The 15,006-nt window shown below is 42.7% G+C and overlaps 1 protein-coding gene across 1 annotated transcript in view; it reads left to right on the forward strand.

The window, feature by feature from the left end:
* Positions 1 to 15,006, forward strand: part of AGBL1 (AGBL carboxypeptidase 1) — a 737,428-nt gene that overhangs the window by 148,426 nt on the left and 573,996 nt on the right. The window contains exons 8-13 of the mRNA XM_046654855.1: positions 2,853 to 3,018; positions 3,955 to 4,022; positions 8,828 to 8,944; positions 10,265 to 10,845; positions 12,354 to 12,437; positions 12,666 to 12,752. Of these exons, the coding sequence (XP_046510811.1) occupies positions 2,853 to 3,018; positions 3,955 to 4,022; positions 8,828 to 8,944; positions 10,265 to 10,845; positions 12,354 to 12,437; positions 12,666 to 12,752 (1,103 nt within the window). The remainder of the gene's footprint in view (positions 1 to 2,852; positions 3,019 to 3,954; positions 4,023 to 8,827; positions 8,945 to 10,264; positions 10,846 to 12,353; positions 12,438 to 12,665; positions 12,753 to 15,006) is intronic.

The raw sequence follows: 15,006 nt of genomic DNA on the forward strand, positions 1-15,006 counted from the left end.
AACGAGATGAAGCTGGAGACATCGGTGGGACCAGAGCATCTAGGGCTCCCTGGACCATGACGAGGAATTTGGGTTTTATTTCCATTAGTTTTTAATTGTGGCAAAATTCATATAACATAAAGTTGCCCATCTTAGCCAGTTGTAAGCATACAGTTCGGTAGCGTTAAGCACCTTCACACTGTTGCATAACCAATCTCCAGAACTCTTTCCACTGCAGAACTGAAACTCTATCCCTATTAAACTGATTTATGCTTTTGAAGGACCATTCTGGCTGCCGTGTGGAGAGGAGAGCATCAGAGGGCGCAAGAAGAGGGAGAGAGGGTTAGGATGGCAGGGGGTGAAATTAGACTCTGGGAGTTCAGGCGGGAGATGCCGATGGCTTTAGCTAGTTACAAGCAGAACTGGAACTTAAATCCAGCACTCCTGGCTCTTAGTCAGGCTCCTTTTCCACTAAGATGTCTCATTTTGTTATGATGAGGACTATTCCCAGGAATCTGTCCTGAGTAGCAGTGGCTTCCTAGTACTGCTTTCAGATTCTGACGGGATTTTATGAGGCTGATGATGCCTGATGCCTACTGACCTCCCACTAGCTAACAATCACTGAGTGCTTACCATTGGACAGGCTCTTTGCCTACTTGTACTCATTTAGTTCACATACACCTGATGAGAGAGGTTCTGTTATGATCTTTGCTTTACAGATGAGGAGCCTGTAGCACAGAGAGGTATAGTAACTTGCCAGGATTCTGCAGTTAGAAACCTTCAGCCCAGGATTTGAATTCAGGTCATCTTGCTCCAGGATCTGAGCTGAGTGCGATTCCTCTGTCCTGCCTAGGGATCATGCCAGTAGAGTATTTATTATCTCAAAGATAAGTAAAGACATTAACTGCATATGGAATAGTTTCAGCTCTCTCATATTACATCATCTTTTGCAAGTAGCACGTGTATTATCGAGAGTGAAGGGAAAAGTGAGCCTAAAAATCTCACTTTTGCTCCCAATTCCAGGACATTTGTCCAGAAGGATCCTATTTCTCGGAGTCTTGTCATCTTATGAGACACAGCACCAGCCCCAACCCTGCCCTTGCAGGGCCGTGAGAGTGAGAGCCCCTTAAATTTTGCATCCTGGGCACCTCACTTGCCTCATCTTGGTCCAAGCTCTGCACAGCACCTATCCATCAACACTAGGAAAATGTTGGCAAGTGGGTCCAGGCATTTCTAGTACCCTGGAACCCAGGATCATCTTTACATTCATAAATTTTTCCCCAGAGTATGGCAGACACCAAATATAGCATTATTCTGAATGCCTTGGTTTCTGTTTTAATATCCTGTTTGTCCCCCAGATTCAGTTCATGGTGTGGCCTAACCTAACAGGACACTTGAACTTGCTTCCATCTTTCCATTCTCTTTTCGCCTGCACCATTCCATGAGAAGCAAAACACATTATCATCATTACCATCATCAACAACAATACCAACGACAATGAGAGACAGACCTGGCTTCCAAAATGTTGTCAGTTTTGACCGAGTTCCCTGGCTTGTCCTTGGCTCATTTCTGCTAAGCTTGAAGCTCGGAACATTATCTCTGATCACCCATCTACCTCCCCTTTCTTCCTCCTCCATGCTCGGTTCTCTTTTTCTCCAACACTAATACTTTTTACCAAGCACTTGAAACCACCTGACCAGTCCCAAGGATAAAATGGCCTCAACTAACTCATTTTCCACGGAGAGCATTTCCTGCTGTGGGTTCAGGACTCCTGATTGGTAGCATTTGAACACTCAGAGGGAGAGGTAGCATTCTTGATCGTATTAAGGCATTTCTGGTTTGAAAGGTGGCTTACTTTAATTATATTTTGGAATTATTTGGGTAGTTCAAATTCATGGCTAAAAGTTTATTAATTTCTTTCTCCGTGTTCTTTCGCGTGGAGCTACTTATCATGTGGGCCTGAAGATCCCATAGCATGACATCATCACAGACAGTCACCCCGCCCTGTGGCAGGTGCTCAGTGTCCTCCGTAGCATCTGCTGTGACTAATTGGCCTTGGAGCTTGCTGGAAATCCCTTAGGAATATCCACCTGGAGGCTCACACTGGTCAACTTTCTGTACCAAGTCAGTAGACAAAACATTTACCAAGAGTCTGAAGAAAATGGCTGTGTTTTTGCCAAAGAGATACCCCCAACTCTCTCTCTCAATTTAATAAGCTTGTTCTTACATTTTTCACGGCATCTGAAAAGAAGGATCTTGTCATGTTCCATCAGTATCAGAACGTTAACATTTGCAAACCCAATTTCTCTTTGCTTTGGGTGGGTACCAAGAGGGATCAACACTGTGAGCTTTGAGAAAAGGCGTGTTATTTAATTTAGGTACTTGGGATTCACTTAGTCTTTCCTCTTGACTTCATATTTTATCTTTTTCCTTTCTGTTTTTCTCTCCAGATAGCAGCTGAAAGAGAAAAGTAAGACTTCCATCAATTCACCTACTCATTCTCTAATTTAGGCAATAACTCACACTGACACATGCATGGCTGAGGGAAGATGCTCACCTCCTCTTCCCTTAGCTATCCTGGATGACATCTTCCCTTAGGTGCAGCATCCTTTGAAAGACTTTCAAGTCTGTTTTCAGACTAAATTCATTCCCATAACATAGGAGCTGCAGGAAAGAAATAAAAATGCAGATTATACGGTGGACCAAAGCAGATTCTATATTAGACAAAATTCTACATGAGAATGTTCAAATTAGACATTCTACATTAAGGATGTTTACTATCTGTCTAGGATGTGTGTAATTCATTACCTGAAATACGGTTATAATGGGACTCTATACAAGATTTCAGTGTCTGATATCTTCTCTTTGTTCAGAACTGCCTGGATGACAAAAGCTTGGAACCTGTCATCTCCATCGTGCTTCAGATCCTGAGGCAGTGCTATCCGAAGAGTCCTCTTCCCTTGGTCACAGCCAGCAGTGCTTATGCCTTCCCGGTCCCTGGGAGTGTCACCTCTGACCCTCCATGTGTTCTAACTGAAGGTAAAGAAAGTGGGTCACTATGAGCTTTATGATGAGTTTTTACATTTTGACAATATTTCAGAAAAATGCGGATGAAAGTAGAATCAGTTCTTTAATAGGTCAACCACGATTGTCTGATAAGCTAATTAGAGATATCTATGAAAAAGCAAGCTTTTCATATACAGCTGAACAAATGTCAAGCTCACTTATTTTGTCCTTCATTATTAACTGTTGCCACTTTGCCTGGTGGCCATTGAAAGCCTGTAGGGTCATCTCAGCTAATTTTAAAAAAGTCTATTCACAATCCCACGATTGAGTCTCTCTGCTGTGTGTGCTGGTTCTGGAATTAATTTGCCCTGTGGATGAAATTGAAATAAAACTATTCCTACTTACAACCCTATGCTAGTCATATTAGAATATCTGAAAGTATTGTTATCCAGTCTCCAAGAAGATTTTGTTGCCAAAAGATTCTGGTGCTTTCCAACCTCATCCTCCTTCCATAGAACAGATTTTCCATAGGCATCATCTTGCCACAACGGTAGTGGGTGATTTCTATGGACTTTTGTTGTAAACAAGTTTCGTCATATCAAAATTAGGGAGTCAGTCAAGGTGCTAAGTTACCTTAAATTTTGCATGTATGTGATCTTTAAACTTTGCCAATGTTAGTTGCATAAATACTTCTTCTAAAGTGAGTTGGGGAAACCAGAATGGTATTCATGAGTCATTTTATTCTGCACTGATTTTGTATTCAATGTAGGAACACAATTTACGCTTCATGATATAGTGCTCTCATGTGCCTATGTGCACACCATTTACACATACAAATAAATATTAGAGTGCGTTGGGATATTGTGCACTTAATAATGAGCCCCTTATTTGAGAGGAAGAAGTGGTGAGAATCCAAATCCAAGGCATAGAGAAAGCCTCACCCATTTCACCTCTTTTTCTCCCACCCAGAAGATTTTGAAGATGATGGTGATGAAGAAGTGGATAAGGATTCCGATTCTGAAGATGTGAAAGAGGAAGTAGGTAGACCAGCCTCTGCTTCTAGTGATCACCCCATTCAGATCTTACAAAGGCAAATATCACTTTCAGTGTTCAGCTAAGGCCAGTGCAGATTTTAAGGACCTGCGTTTGTACTTCCACTCTAGCGCCTGGCAGAGAGAGATGCTCAATACATGATGGCTGCTGTTACTGATTTCCAAGTTTTCATCTTGGTAGGTCCAGTGCGATATCTCATTGTAAAGTCAGAGGCTATCCTTTATGAAGGCTCTGAGATTCCATCAGGATGAGCCTTAGCTTGGCATGTAATGCTTAGGGTTGGCATGTTTAATCAGCGTGAACGACATTCAGGCAAAGAGACCATGGAAAGATTTTCTAGGAAACTTTTTCAAGTAGATCTCCCCTATCTTCGTAAGTCACTCTTCTTATCTACCCACTCTGCACGGGACCACTGCACTGTACAATTCCGTTTTCCTCGGTGCCTATGTGAGCTGTGTTCCTTTGAGTTGTGTGGTGTACACTCTGGCCAGCAGGGAAGTGGTACCCTTTGGTCTCTATCCTATAATGACCTATCCTATAGAACAGAGATTAGCACACCTTTTATGAAAGGTTAGATAGTAATTACTTTAGGCTTTGTGGACCATACAGTCTCTCCCACATCTACTCAATTTTGCTGTTGTAGCATAAAAGCAGCCATAGACAGGATGTAAATGATAGGGCATGGCTATGTTCCAGTAAAACTTTATTGACAAAAATAGGCAGCGGGACTTCATTTACTGACTGCATTCCTAGAAAAGGGCTTCTAAACATTGGCACTATTGGCATTTTGACTTTATTCTTTATTGCGGGGGACTATCTTGCGAATTGTAGGATGTTTAGCAGCATCTCTGACATCTACCCAGTAGATGTCAGTAGCACCTACCCCTATGCCACCCCACCTCCCCACCCCCAGTCAGTCGTGAACCACAAATGTCTCTAGGAATCGCCAAATGTCCCCCGGGGACAAAATCGCTCCTGGTTGAGAACCACTGCTCTAGAATAATAACTTATCTATGAATTATAATCCTATCTGTTTCTGTTGGTGGACAAGGACTTGGACAAGCCCCTTAAAGTTAAAACTCCTTAATTTTGTCATCTGCAAAATAAGACTGAGAAGTAAATGCTACCTTTTATGCTATTTCTGGAGATGAAACTGTAATTGAAAAAATCTATCTATCTATCTATCTATCTGTCTGTCTATCTATCATCTATCTATCCATCCACCTCTCTTTTTCCCTCCCTTCTGTCCTTTCTTCTTCCCTCCCCTCCTACCTACCTATCTGTCTAAGGAGAAAGAGACTTTTTGAGTTCTCTGTCATAGTAATCACTCTCCTTGCTGATGCTGGTGGCAGACATATGGGGACTACCTCCTTGTCAGGTCTCCGGGTTAAGACTGCTATCGACTCTCTGGTGTTCTCAGGGTTTTGTTGTTGAATAGAATCGTTTCTGAAGTCATCAGTAGTAAATTGGCTCTTCGCTGTGGCTCAGCGGTGCGGGCCTATGGAGTACTTGCTGAATTATTTGAATAATACTGTGCTGCAGCAGCCATTCATCAATGCCACTTTCCCCTCCCCTCTTGCTTGCTCTTTGATAACTGACTGTCTGATACAGAGTGCCAGTCGCCTTTTGCGTCTGGTGTGGAGGGACAAGCTGCATGCCAGCACCTGACTTCACACAGCATTGGGGGAGAGCTTTTAGATTCTTTCCTTTGCCCCACTCTGCAGATCATGGTGGGTTGGGGTGGAGTGGAACCAAAACAAATAAACAAGTCCAACTGGGAAAGAAGCACAAGACAAATTGGCGCGGGCCTGGAAACTATTCATCAAAAGCCTTTAAGCCAAAGAGAAGATAAGAATTCAGTGCGTGAGCATGAGTTGTAGACAAGCGGGAGCATCGGAGTCAGCTTAATTCTGGAATCTTGCAAGAGCAAGGGAACAGGTGCTCCAGCAAACTGGGTTTTCCTTGGTAAACCCAGCAGCATTTTCTGCAAGACATGAGGGCAAGAGGCCAGGAGTGTTTGTTTCTGTTTATGGAACTGACCCAGGCCTTGAACTTGTGGCCTTTTCATTTGAAAATCTTAGTTAATAATTGAGACCAGCCTCTTAGAAAGAATGATTAAAAGAAACTTACATCTGTACAGAGTCTTGAGAGTGAAAGTTGAGTACTGTTCTTTGATTGAAAACTGTCAACATCAATGTAAGAAAAGAGAAACTTACAACAGATACAGACTAGGTATTGGCCATGTGTTTTTCTTCATGAGCACGAATATTAGATTTGGACAAACTTGGAAGAAGAGGAGGATAACCAGAGTGAATTCAAGTTCTCTTCCTTTCCTTCCTTCTTTCGTTCCTTTTTTTCTTTCTTTCAGGAAATTTCTTGGATATGATCTATGCGTGAGGTAGCATGCTAGGTTCTTAGGGATGGTAATATGATACCAAAGCAAATAAGACAGTTTTTATCTTCAAAGAGTTCCCATCTAGTGAACTTGGGGATTGTCCCTACCAGAGTTCAAACTACCACCTTCAACAGGGAGGTGAACTCAAGTCTAATATTGGGAAAAGTCAATATCAGAAGGGTCCATTTGAGGAGGAAGGGCCAGAAAGCACTATCTGGATTAGATGGGTACCAGAATCCTAGATGATGAAGATTTGTCTGGGTTGCTGTGAGGACATAGAAGCAAGTCCATCCCTAAATAAATATAAATGAAATTTATAAGAATACAGAAGGAGGTGAGAACCTGCCTGAGTGCCTGGAGATTCACAGACCAAGATTCAAACCTTTGAGGACCAGAGATGGTCTCTGTTACAACTATTCTACTTTGCTATTGTACTGAGAAAGCAATTGTAGACAGTACATATATGAATGGGTGTGGCTGTGTTCCAATAAAACTTTATTTATAAAAACAGGCAGTGGGCCATAGTTTGCCAACCCATGCTCTAAGGATAAGTAGGTCACCTAGTCATATATAAAAAGAATTAGGCTGAAGCTTGTGGGTTATATGACACTGCTCGCTCCAGACACACCAACCTTACTAGCTGGTGAGGAGATGCTTCCCAATGCCTGCCAGGTTGCATTTCCATTGGTACCGCCCTGGATCATGGCTGAAGCTGTAGGAGAGATGGTGGAGGCAAGGAGGAACAGAGAGATGAAGCTGGAAAGGACAAGAGTGTTGGGCTCTCCAAAACCGTGCTAAGGAGTTTGGGCCTGGTGTGCACTGTACCTGAAAATACCATTAAGTCAACCTCATGAGATCTATTTTTCCTTTAATTTGAAGTTTGGAGAAAAATTGTGGAAGATGATGGCATATTGCATTTTCTTTTTTCCCTGGATCAGAATATAAACTTTTCTTTTCTTTTGGTGAGGAAAATTGGCCCTGAGCTAACATCTGTTGCCAATCTTCCTCTTTTTTTTTTTGCTCCCCAATGCCCCTGTACATAGTTGTATATCCTAGTGGTAGGTCATTCTAGTTCTTCTCTGTGGGATGCTGCCACAGCATGGCCTGATGAGCAGGATTCAAACTGCCTAACCCTGAGCTGCCGAAGCAGAGCACACTAACTTAACCATTCAGCCATGGGGCCAACCCCTAAACATTTATGTTCTGTATTTATTTGACTTAGGGAAGAATAATACAGGCTGTCAGGATGGCTAGATTTTTCCTTAACTAACCAAATATACCTTAAAACTTAAGGTAGATTTTTCTCTCCTATTTTATTAGGGAACTTGATCTAGGAGAGACAAGGAAAGATGAAGAGACTGGACTGTTTGATTCTTGGTGTCCTTTCTCTCTACGATTCTACAACCTTTGGAAAAAACAGAAGTGTTTGGCGGAGAGTCACCATCACTGTTCAACTGTTATGAAATGATGATCTAGAAGAAAAATAAATGTCTGGGATTATTCAGTGGTGACTTAGTAAGGTTTTAAGTGAACAAAGGGATAAAGGTAGAGTAGGAGGTTACAAACTCCTCCCCAGGACTTGAAAGCCTCGGCAGTACCTACTTCTCGAATCTTCCTCTATTCTCTATACTTCAGCCACCTTCTTTCTGGCAGCAAATTTAAGCTGTTCCTTCTGCTAGTAACTCCTTCCCAAAGTCTTAGCCTAGTCAGCTCTTGCTGTCATTTAGGTCTAGTTAGAATGGTCCCTCTCGGGGAGGCTTTCTCAGATCACTCCATCTAGACAGCTTCCATGCCCAATCTCCGTCACGATCACTTTGCCCCTTTTCGTCATTTCCATGGCATTTATCACTGTTGGAAATTACTTATTCACTTGTTTACTTTCTTATTTCCTTCTCTCACTAGAAGGCAAGTTCCATGTGCACTTGGACCTCTGTTCCATTGTCACTGAATCTTCAGTAGCTCCAAGAATACCTGCTTATGCTTGGTGCTCATTAAACGTTTGTGAAGAGTGAAGGACCTACACAGCAAAGGTCAATAGGGGACTAGGGATGACAATACGATTACGTTGATGGTAGTGGTGATGAGAGAAAAAAATTTTTTATATCATGCTTTCTTGTTTGCAAAGCTCATCTCATTTTATATAAATTATTACTTATTTATGATGAGGCTGATAAATACTGACATAAATGATGAGAAAAGTTGTATATCTTCTTCCTTTTTATTTTAAAAATACAACTCAACATATTAAATTATCCTTTGCATAGGCACCATTACAATTTGAAAGCAGGGGAACCACGTCCCAGGATTCTGAGCAATCATATGTGTAGCTTGTCTCGATGCTTCTCAGGGTGGCCTTCTTGACTGTAATATGGTCTGTTGAATATTCCATTGTAGGATGATGACTTGGAAACAGATGTGAACAAGCTGACTTCCAAACCTGGCCCTGACCGACCTGAGGAGGAACTGAGGCAGTATGAGGCGATGTGTCTTGAGCTCTCCTGTAGCTTTGAGGTGGGACATATGCCGTCGTTCTGCTCCTTGGTGATGCTTGATGGGGTCTTTGTAGAAGCTGGGGTGACAAACGGAGGGCTCCAGATGGAAGGCATTTCTCCTCATTGGCAATCTGCCCCTTGGGTCTTTCTGAGAGAGAAGCAGAAGGCTAAGCAAAAATGTGAAAAATATGGCCAAGCCAGGGTGCAGGCAGGGGGCCCAGAGTCTGACACCTGACAACTGGGGTGGAAAGAGGATGAAAGTACACATTGCTGCCTATTGTCTGGGGGCAAGGTGCCCTGCCCTCCCCACCTTCCACTGGAAAAGCAAGTGAAAATTCCTGATGATTTAATTGTTCCCTTGTCAAAATGCAAAATTTGGGCTAGCTGGCTTTCTGAAGGTTGCCAGACTGATTTCAGTATTTCTTTGTTAGTGGAAACAGATTGAGAACCTTCATACTTGGTAGTGTTAATCTGGTGGCTAGTTGCTGCTGCTACTACTGCTGTTGCTGCCACCAAAATTTTGGACTTTTTGTTTGGTGGGGGAGGGAAGATTAGCCCTGAGCTAACACCTGCTGCCAATCTCCTTTTTTTTTTTTCTTTTGGCTGTTGAAGACTGGCCCTGAGCTAACATCCATGCCCATCTTCCTCTACTTTATATATGGGACACCTACCACAGCATGGCTTGCCAAGCGGTGCCATGTCCGCACCCTGGATCTGAACTGGCAAACCCAGGTCGCCAAAGCGGAACATGCGAACTTAACCACTGTGCCACTGGGCCAGCCCTTGGACTTATTTTTTCTTATGACTCTTAGTAAATCACAAATTTGGTCACATCTAAAGGTACAATCTAAGTCGCACAGAAAAGGGAGTTAATATATTCTATTTTACTCCAGGAAGCAGAAGGGGATCGGTGTGTAAATTTTCAGGGAAGGGAATTTCAATTCAGTGTAAGGGATATATTTTTTTAAACAATCAGTGATCCTCAAATAAAGGCACTGCCTTGCTCAGCAGGAAAGGCACCCCCTTGGGGTGCAGTGAAGTCCCTGTAAATGAGATTGTTCAACCAGACTGTAAATTCCTGGGGGTGTTGCAGAAGGCATTTGTGTGCAGTATAGAATTGTACTAGACTTGCCGAAAGCCCCATTAAACTTGAGTTTCTATGATTCTACCATTTATTTGATTCTTGAAGCTTAGACTTTCCCTGGCTGACCTTGGAGAAAGCTTCCCAATTCGTAGGATTTATGCTTAGCTCTGTGCCCAGAAAGGGAGGACAGGAATCGAGTTGTATTCTCTGCCTGGGAGGAAACACTGACTGTTCTTTTCCATTTTAAACCTGAAGGATCTGGAGTCCAAACCTGGAGATGATTTGAGCTTTGAGGAGACTCAGTATGCCAATCACCACCACATTCCAACTGCTGCCTCCCTGAAGAGGCATTGCTTGAGTAAGGACCAACTCTCCTGGGGGCAAGAAAGGGAAGACACAGGCCGGACTTCCCTTCTGAGCACAGTGAAGATGGGGAGGTCCTCTGTGCATCTAGCCTCCGGAAAAGCACCTGGAATGAACCCATACCAGAATGCACAGTCCAATGGTCTTGGAATAGACTCTTCTGGAAGTGAAATCCCTGACATTCAGGCTTTCCTCAATGAGGATGCTTGGGACATAGATGCGATGTCCTGCCCGAGGATGAGTGCCTCCTTTTCCAATTCCACTAGGCCTAGAGATGCTACGGAAGTAATAAATAAGCTTCTGCAGACACATCCCCAGCATATTCCCTTCCATGATCCCTGTCTTTACATGGCCAAAGCCAGAAGAACCAGATCTGTGGCTGACTTCAAGATGATGGCATTTCCTGATCTCTGGGGACACCGTCCACCTCCCTCTGCCCAGCCCATGTTGGAACGCAAATGTGGAATCCAAAGGTGATGGTGCTACTGATTTTAAAGTTATATATTTTTTATCTTCTTTAATACTTTTATAGGTGGAATGGTTTGTACAGATAGTTCTACTCTCTGTAGGAAAGTGAGCATCATGCAGGAGCATATTAAAGCCCTTTGGGCAACTTTTGCTAAACACATGAGCTTGCTTCCCTATTAGGACATTTGAGAACCAATGTGGGGCAGTGGCAGGCATGTGTTTCCTAAAAAAGAATTCCTTGGATGATTCTAATGCAACCCCTTACCCCATATGCATTGCAGACTGCTATGACAGGGAAATATAACCCAGTTTCTCCAAATATGGGGATCATCCCTCAAAGGAAGGTTCTCAGAAAAGACAACTATGGATTATTTGGAATCTCTGTTGTTGTTCACTGCAAATTGGTATCTATCTCCTGTTAATGACACGAGGTGGTGTACCTCCATCCCACAGTCGCAACCTTATAGAACCTGGCTTGGCTTGGAGAACAGTTTTGCTGCATCACTGAAGATTGAATGGAAAAAAATTCATTCTCCAGGGAAGAAACATTGGGTGATGGATCATTCCCAGAATGCAGGAAAGGGAGCTTTGCCTTTGGCTCAGCATAGTGAAATTAAAATGAAAATTAGTGAAGCCAAGAAAAAATTAATTTCCCTGAAAAAAAATTGAATATGCATTCACTAAATCAGTGGAGCCAGCGTGCATTCCAGAAGTTTCCTAAACTTGTCCATTTCATCAATACCTTGATGGTGGATCCCAAGAGCTGCTCCAAGTTGGGCTTCTGGCTGGCTTCTCAGACCTCAACCCCTGCGCATTATCTACCATATTCAAGTTCCTGAGGGACACACCAGAGGGGCTGGCCCAGCATCAGCTTTCCCTTGGAAAGGGCACCTTGCCCCTCAGTCCAGGCCTTTTGTCTCCCTCTCCCTCCCTCTTCTCCCCTCCTCACCCCAAAGACATGGATTGGAAATTCAAGGAGAGAATCTGAAAGATCTTGCTTCCTCCCTTTTAGTTAAATCTCCCAGATATTGTTGTTTCTCAGACGGAAGATTGACCTTAGTCTTCTGGAACAGACAGAGCCCATGGAATAAGCTGAAAGGCTTGTTGGATCCTCGTGGATCTTGAGGATGCTAACGGTCAATAATCCTAATGTCACGCTCAAAACTGTCTCAGTGCAGAGGACCCTCTTATTCACACAAAGAGAGAATTGCAAAGTCTCTTAGATTCAATGCTCTTGACAAAACTCTCCTTCAAACCAAGAACCCCCTAATGAAAATCTGACATCACTGCTTCCTATATGCCTACTGCTCAGTGTAGTTTTATTTATTGATAAAGAAGAGGAGGAAGGAGGGCCATACTTTTTTTGCACCCTTTCAGCTCAAAGCTGGGGCATTATTAAACTTTTCTTTCATATTTCTTCAGTGACTCTCAAGGCCCTTCCCAGATGACCATAAGATGAGTGGGGTAAGGAGTGAGGGCCAACCCTTAAAATGTTTCCAATTTTCCTTTCCAGGATCAAGATATTTGAAGATATCCGGAGACTCCTCCAGCCAAGTGACATTATAAATAAAGTTGTCTTCAGTTTAGATGAGCCTTGGTAGGTGGTCTTGAGCATCAGTGGAAGAGGGGGGTATGGAATATTCTGTTAATGACGTGAGAATAAGAGAGTTTTATGCTAGTAATGAATTCATTCCTACTTCTAAAATCAGCAAGATGAAAATTCAGGTTAAAGATCTCTAAGAGAAAGCTTGTCTCTAAGAAACATCAATGTGTGCCCATGAATAGCAATAACTCATATGTTCACATGTTTCTTATTTCATGACAGGCCTTTGCAAGACACTGCCTCTGATTGTTTACGGTTCTTCTCCAAGTTTGAGTCAGGAAATCTTCGCAAAGCCATCCAAGTGCGTGAGTAAGTAAGAAAAGCCACGGGCGTAGCTCCTGGCAGCTCAGGAGAGCAGGTGGTGACCATCTATTCCCTATTCTCTTTTCAGTGACGTTACATTGATAGCTTGAGATCAGCCATGTTGGGAATGTTTACACCATGAAAACTGGCAAACACTGCAAATGAAAGTTTTCCTCTCCGAGAGTCAATTGTTAGACGTTGACCAGCGTACCACTAGGGGACTCCCTAGCTGATGTCGTAACAAGGTGGAGACTAGAGATGAACTGTTATGAATATGCCTATGTTCCAAATAATGGGTCCATATTTTGGTGTGAGAGCACTTTGACTGGGATGTTTATACTTCTGTTGATACCAGCATTGGTTCTGTTGACATGGCAGCATACACAGGGTCCCCTATTCCTGTACCTTCTCATGTTTGTTGCTCCCGTAGCTGTGTACATAAGTGACAAAAACCTTGGGCTCCCCATAGAAAAGTGAGCCATCCTTCATTCAAGGGGATGCTCAGTGCCATCCCTCTCTGAAGAATCTATCAGTGGGCTCTTATTAACAGAAAAGGATTTCACAGGCAAAAAAGTCTAGAGCTGTGCAAAGTAAAAGGAGGGAAAGAAAACAAAAATTTCCAGTCCCTTGCAGGCAGAAGAGACTGTCGTTCTTGTTATAATTCTTTCTATTATAACAGTGCTGACTTGCTACATACCAAAAAGCAAGATATATAACCCATCTTCTCTGGGTGAACTTCTAAGAAAACAGTTTAGAATAGTAATGGTGTTTAAGTCTCGGAATCAGACTTTACCTCTTTCCAACCAGGGGACTTTGAGCAAGTTACCTAACTTGCTCCATGCCTTTATTTCCCCACCCACGAAATGGGGACAGTCATAGAAGCCATGTCACAGGGATTTTATGAGACTGAGGTAACATACATACAGCTCTTAAAATAGCACCTGGCGCATGGTAAGCACTCAGTCAACCTTAGCTCTGACTCAGGGGTGCATGTTCACCACGGCTGGAGCTCCCCATTTAGTAAAACTCAGACCTGTGTTGTATCCACCTGATGAGTTATTTTTGAAGTTTTCCATTTTTCAGGGGAGGTGAATGGACATCCTTTTTTTTGTATATGGAGTATTTCAAGGAAGCCCAACATGTAAAACCTGTAGAAATTGAACTATTTGGGCTGGAGAAGGGAAGGGCAGTCATGTGAAGATTCCTTCTCAGCCTTCTTCTCTTTCTTGTTTGCCAGCTCAGTTTCTGCTTCTTCCTATGGCTCCTGCTTTTACTATTCCTTCTGTCCATATATCATGTTCAAAGCATCCGGAAGAGGAGACCTAATTAGGAGTCTCCTAGTGGGACACTGATCAGTCCAGCATGTGCCTGAGCTGCTGGCCTCGCTCGGGTCTCTTTCTCCATGCATCTGCCTTTGGTCAGAGTGTAGAATCCTAAACCAATCAGTGGTGGTCAGGGTAACATCAAATGACAGAAAACAACCTTCTTACAGGAAAAGAAATTTTATGATTAGTTTTTGGAGAGAGCATTGTGGGCACAGCAGATGATTTGAGGGTCATAGATTTTCCAGAATTGTTCTTATGAGTGCCACTCAGTGGGTTATGCTTTGTTTGTTGTATGGTGAGCTCAATGGTTAGAGTGTGATGCTTATGGTGATAGTGTGAGGGGTCAAACTCCATCGCTTAGCTCTGCTCTGCTTGTGTCTTACATAAAGCTCTACCTTTCTACAGATATCACTGGAGAATGCCATTTATCATGGGTCCAGAGAGGGAGAGTAGGAATGGCTTAGGGGAAAACCATTACCTTTTCTAGAAGAGCATACCAAGGAGATGGGACACTCATATTTTTGCAAATGAAATATCCTGATGATAAAGTTTAAGTCAAAACAGCATTGCTGATTCTGTTGCTAAAGCTCAAAAAAGTAATTACTTTTGAAGACATAGTGACTGGGAGAGGACATGAGACCCTCCTGGGGTGCTGGAAGTGTCCCATATATTGATTTAAATAATTGTCAAACAGGTGTATCCAACGGATTTGTTTAAATTCATTGAGTTGTACACTTAAGAGTTGTGCACTTTACCGCATGTAACTGAAATCAGTTAAAAAGGGAAAAAACAAACACACGACTCCTGAGTTGGTAGCTTAATTCATGTTTGTCACTTTGCTGGGGATTTACATATATTATACTACTTAGTCTCTACAAACAGCACTGCAAGTTTAGACACTATTTCCATTTTCCATATGAGGAAACTGAGGCTCA

This window comes from Equus quagga, chromosome 2 (assembly GCF_021613505.1).
Source record: "Equus quagga isolate Etosha38 chromosome 2, UCLA_HA_Equagga_1.0, whole genome shotgun sequence".
Lineage (NCBI taxonomy): Eukaryota > Metazoa > Chordata > Mammalia > Perissodactyla > Equidae > Equus > Equus quagga.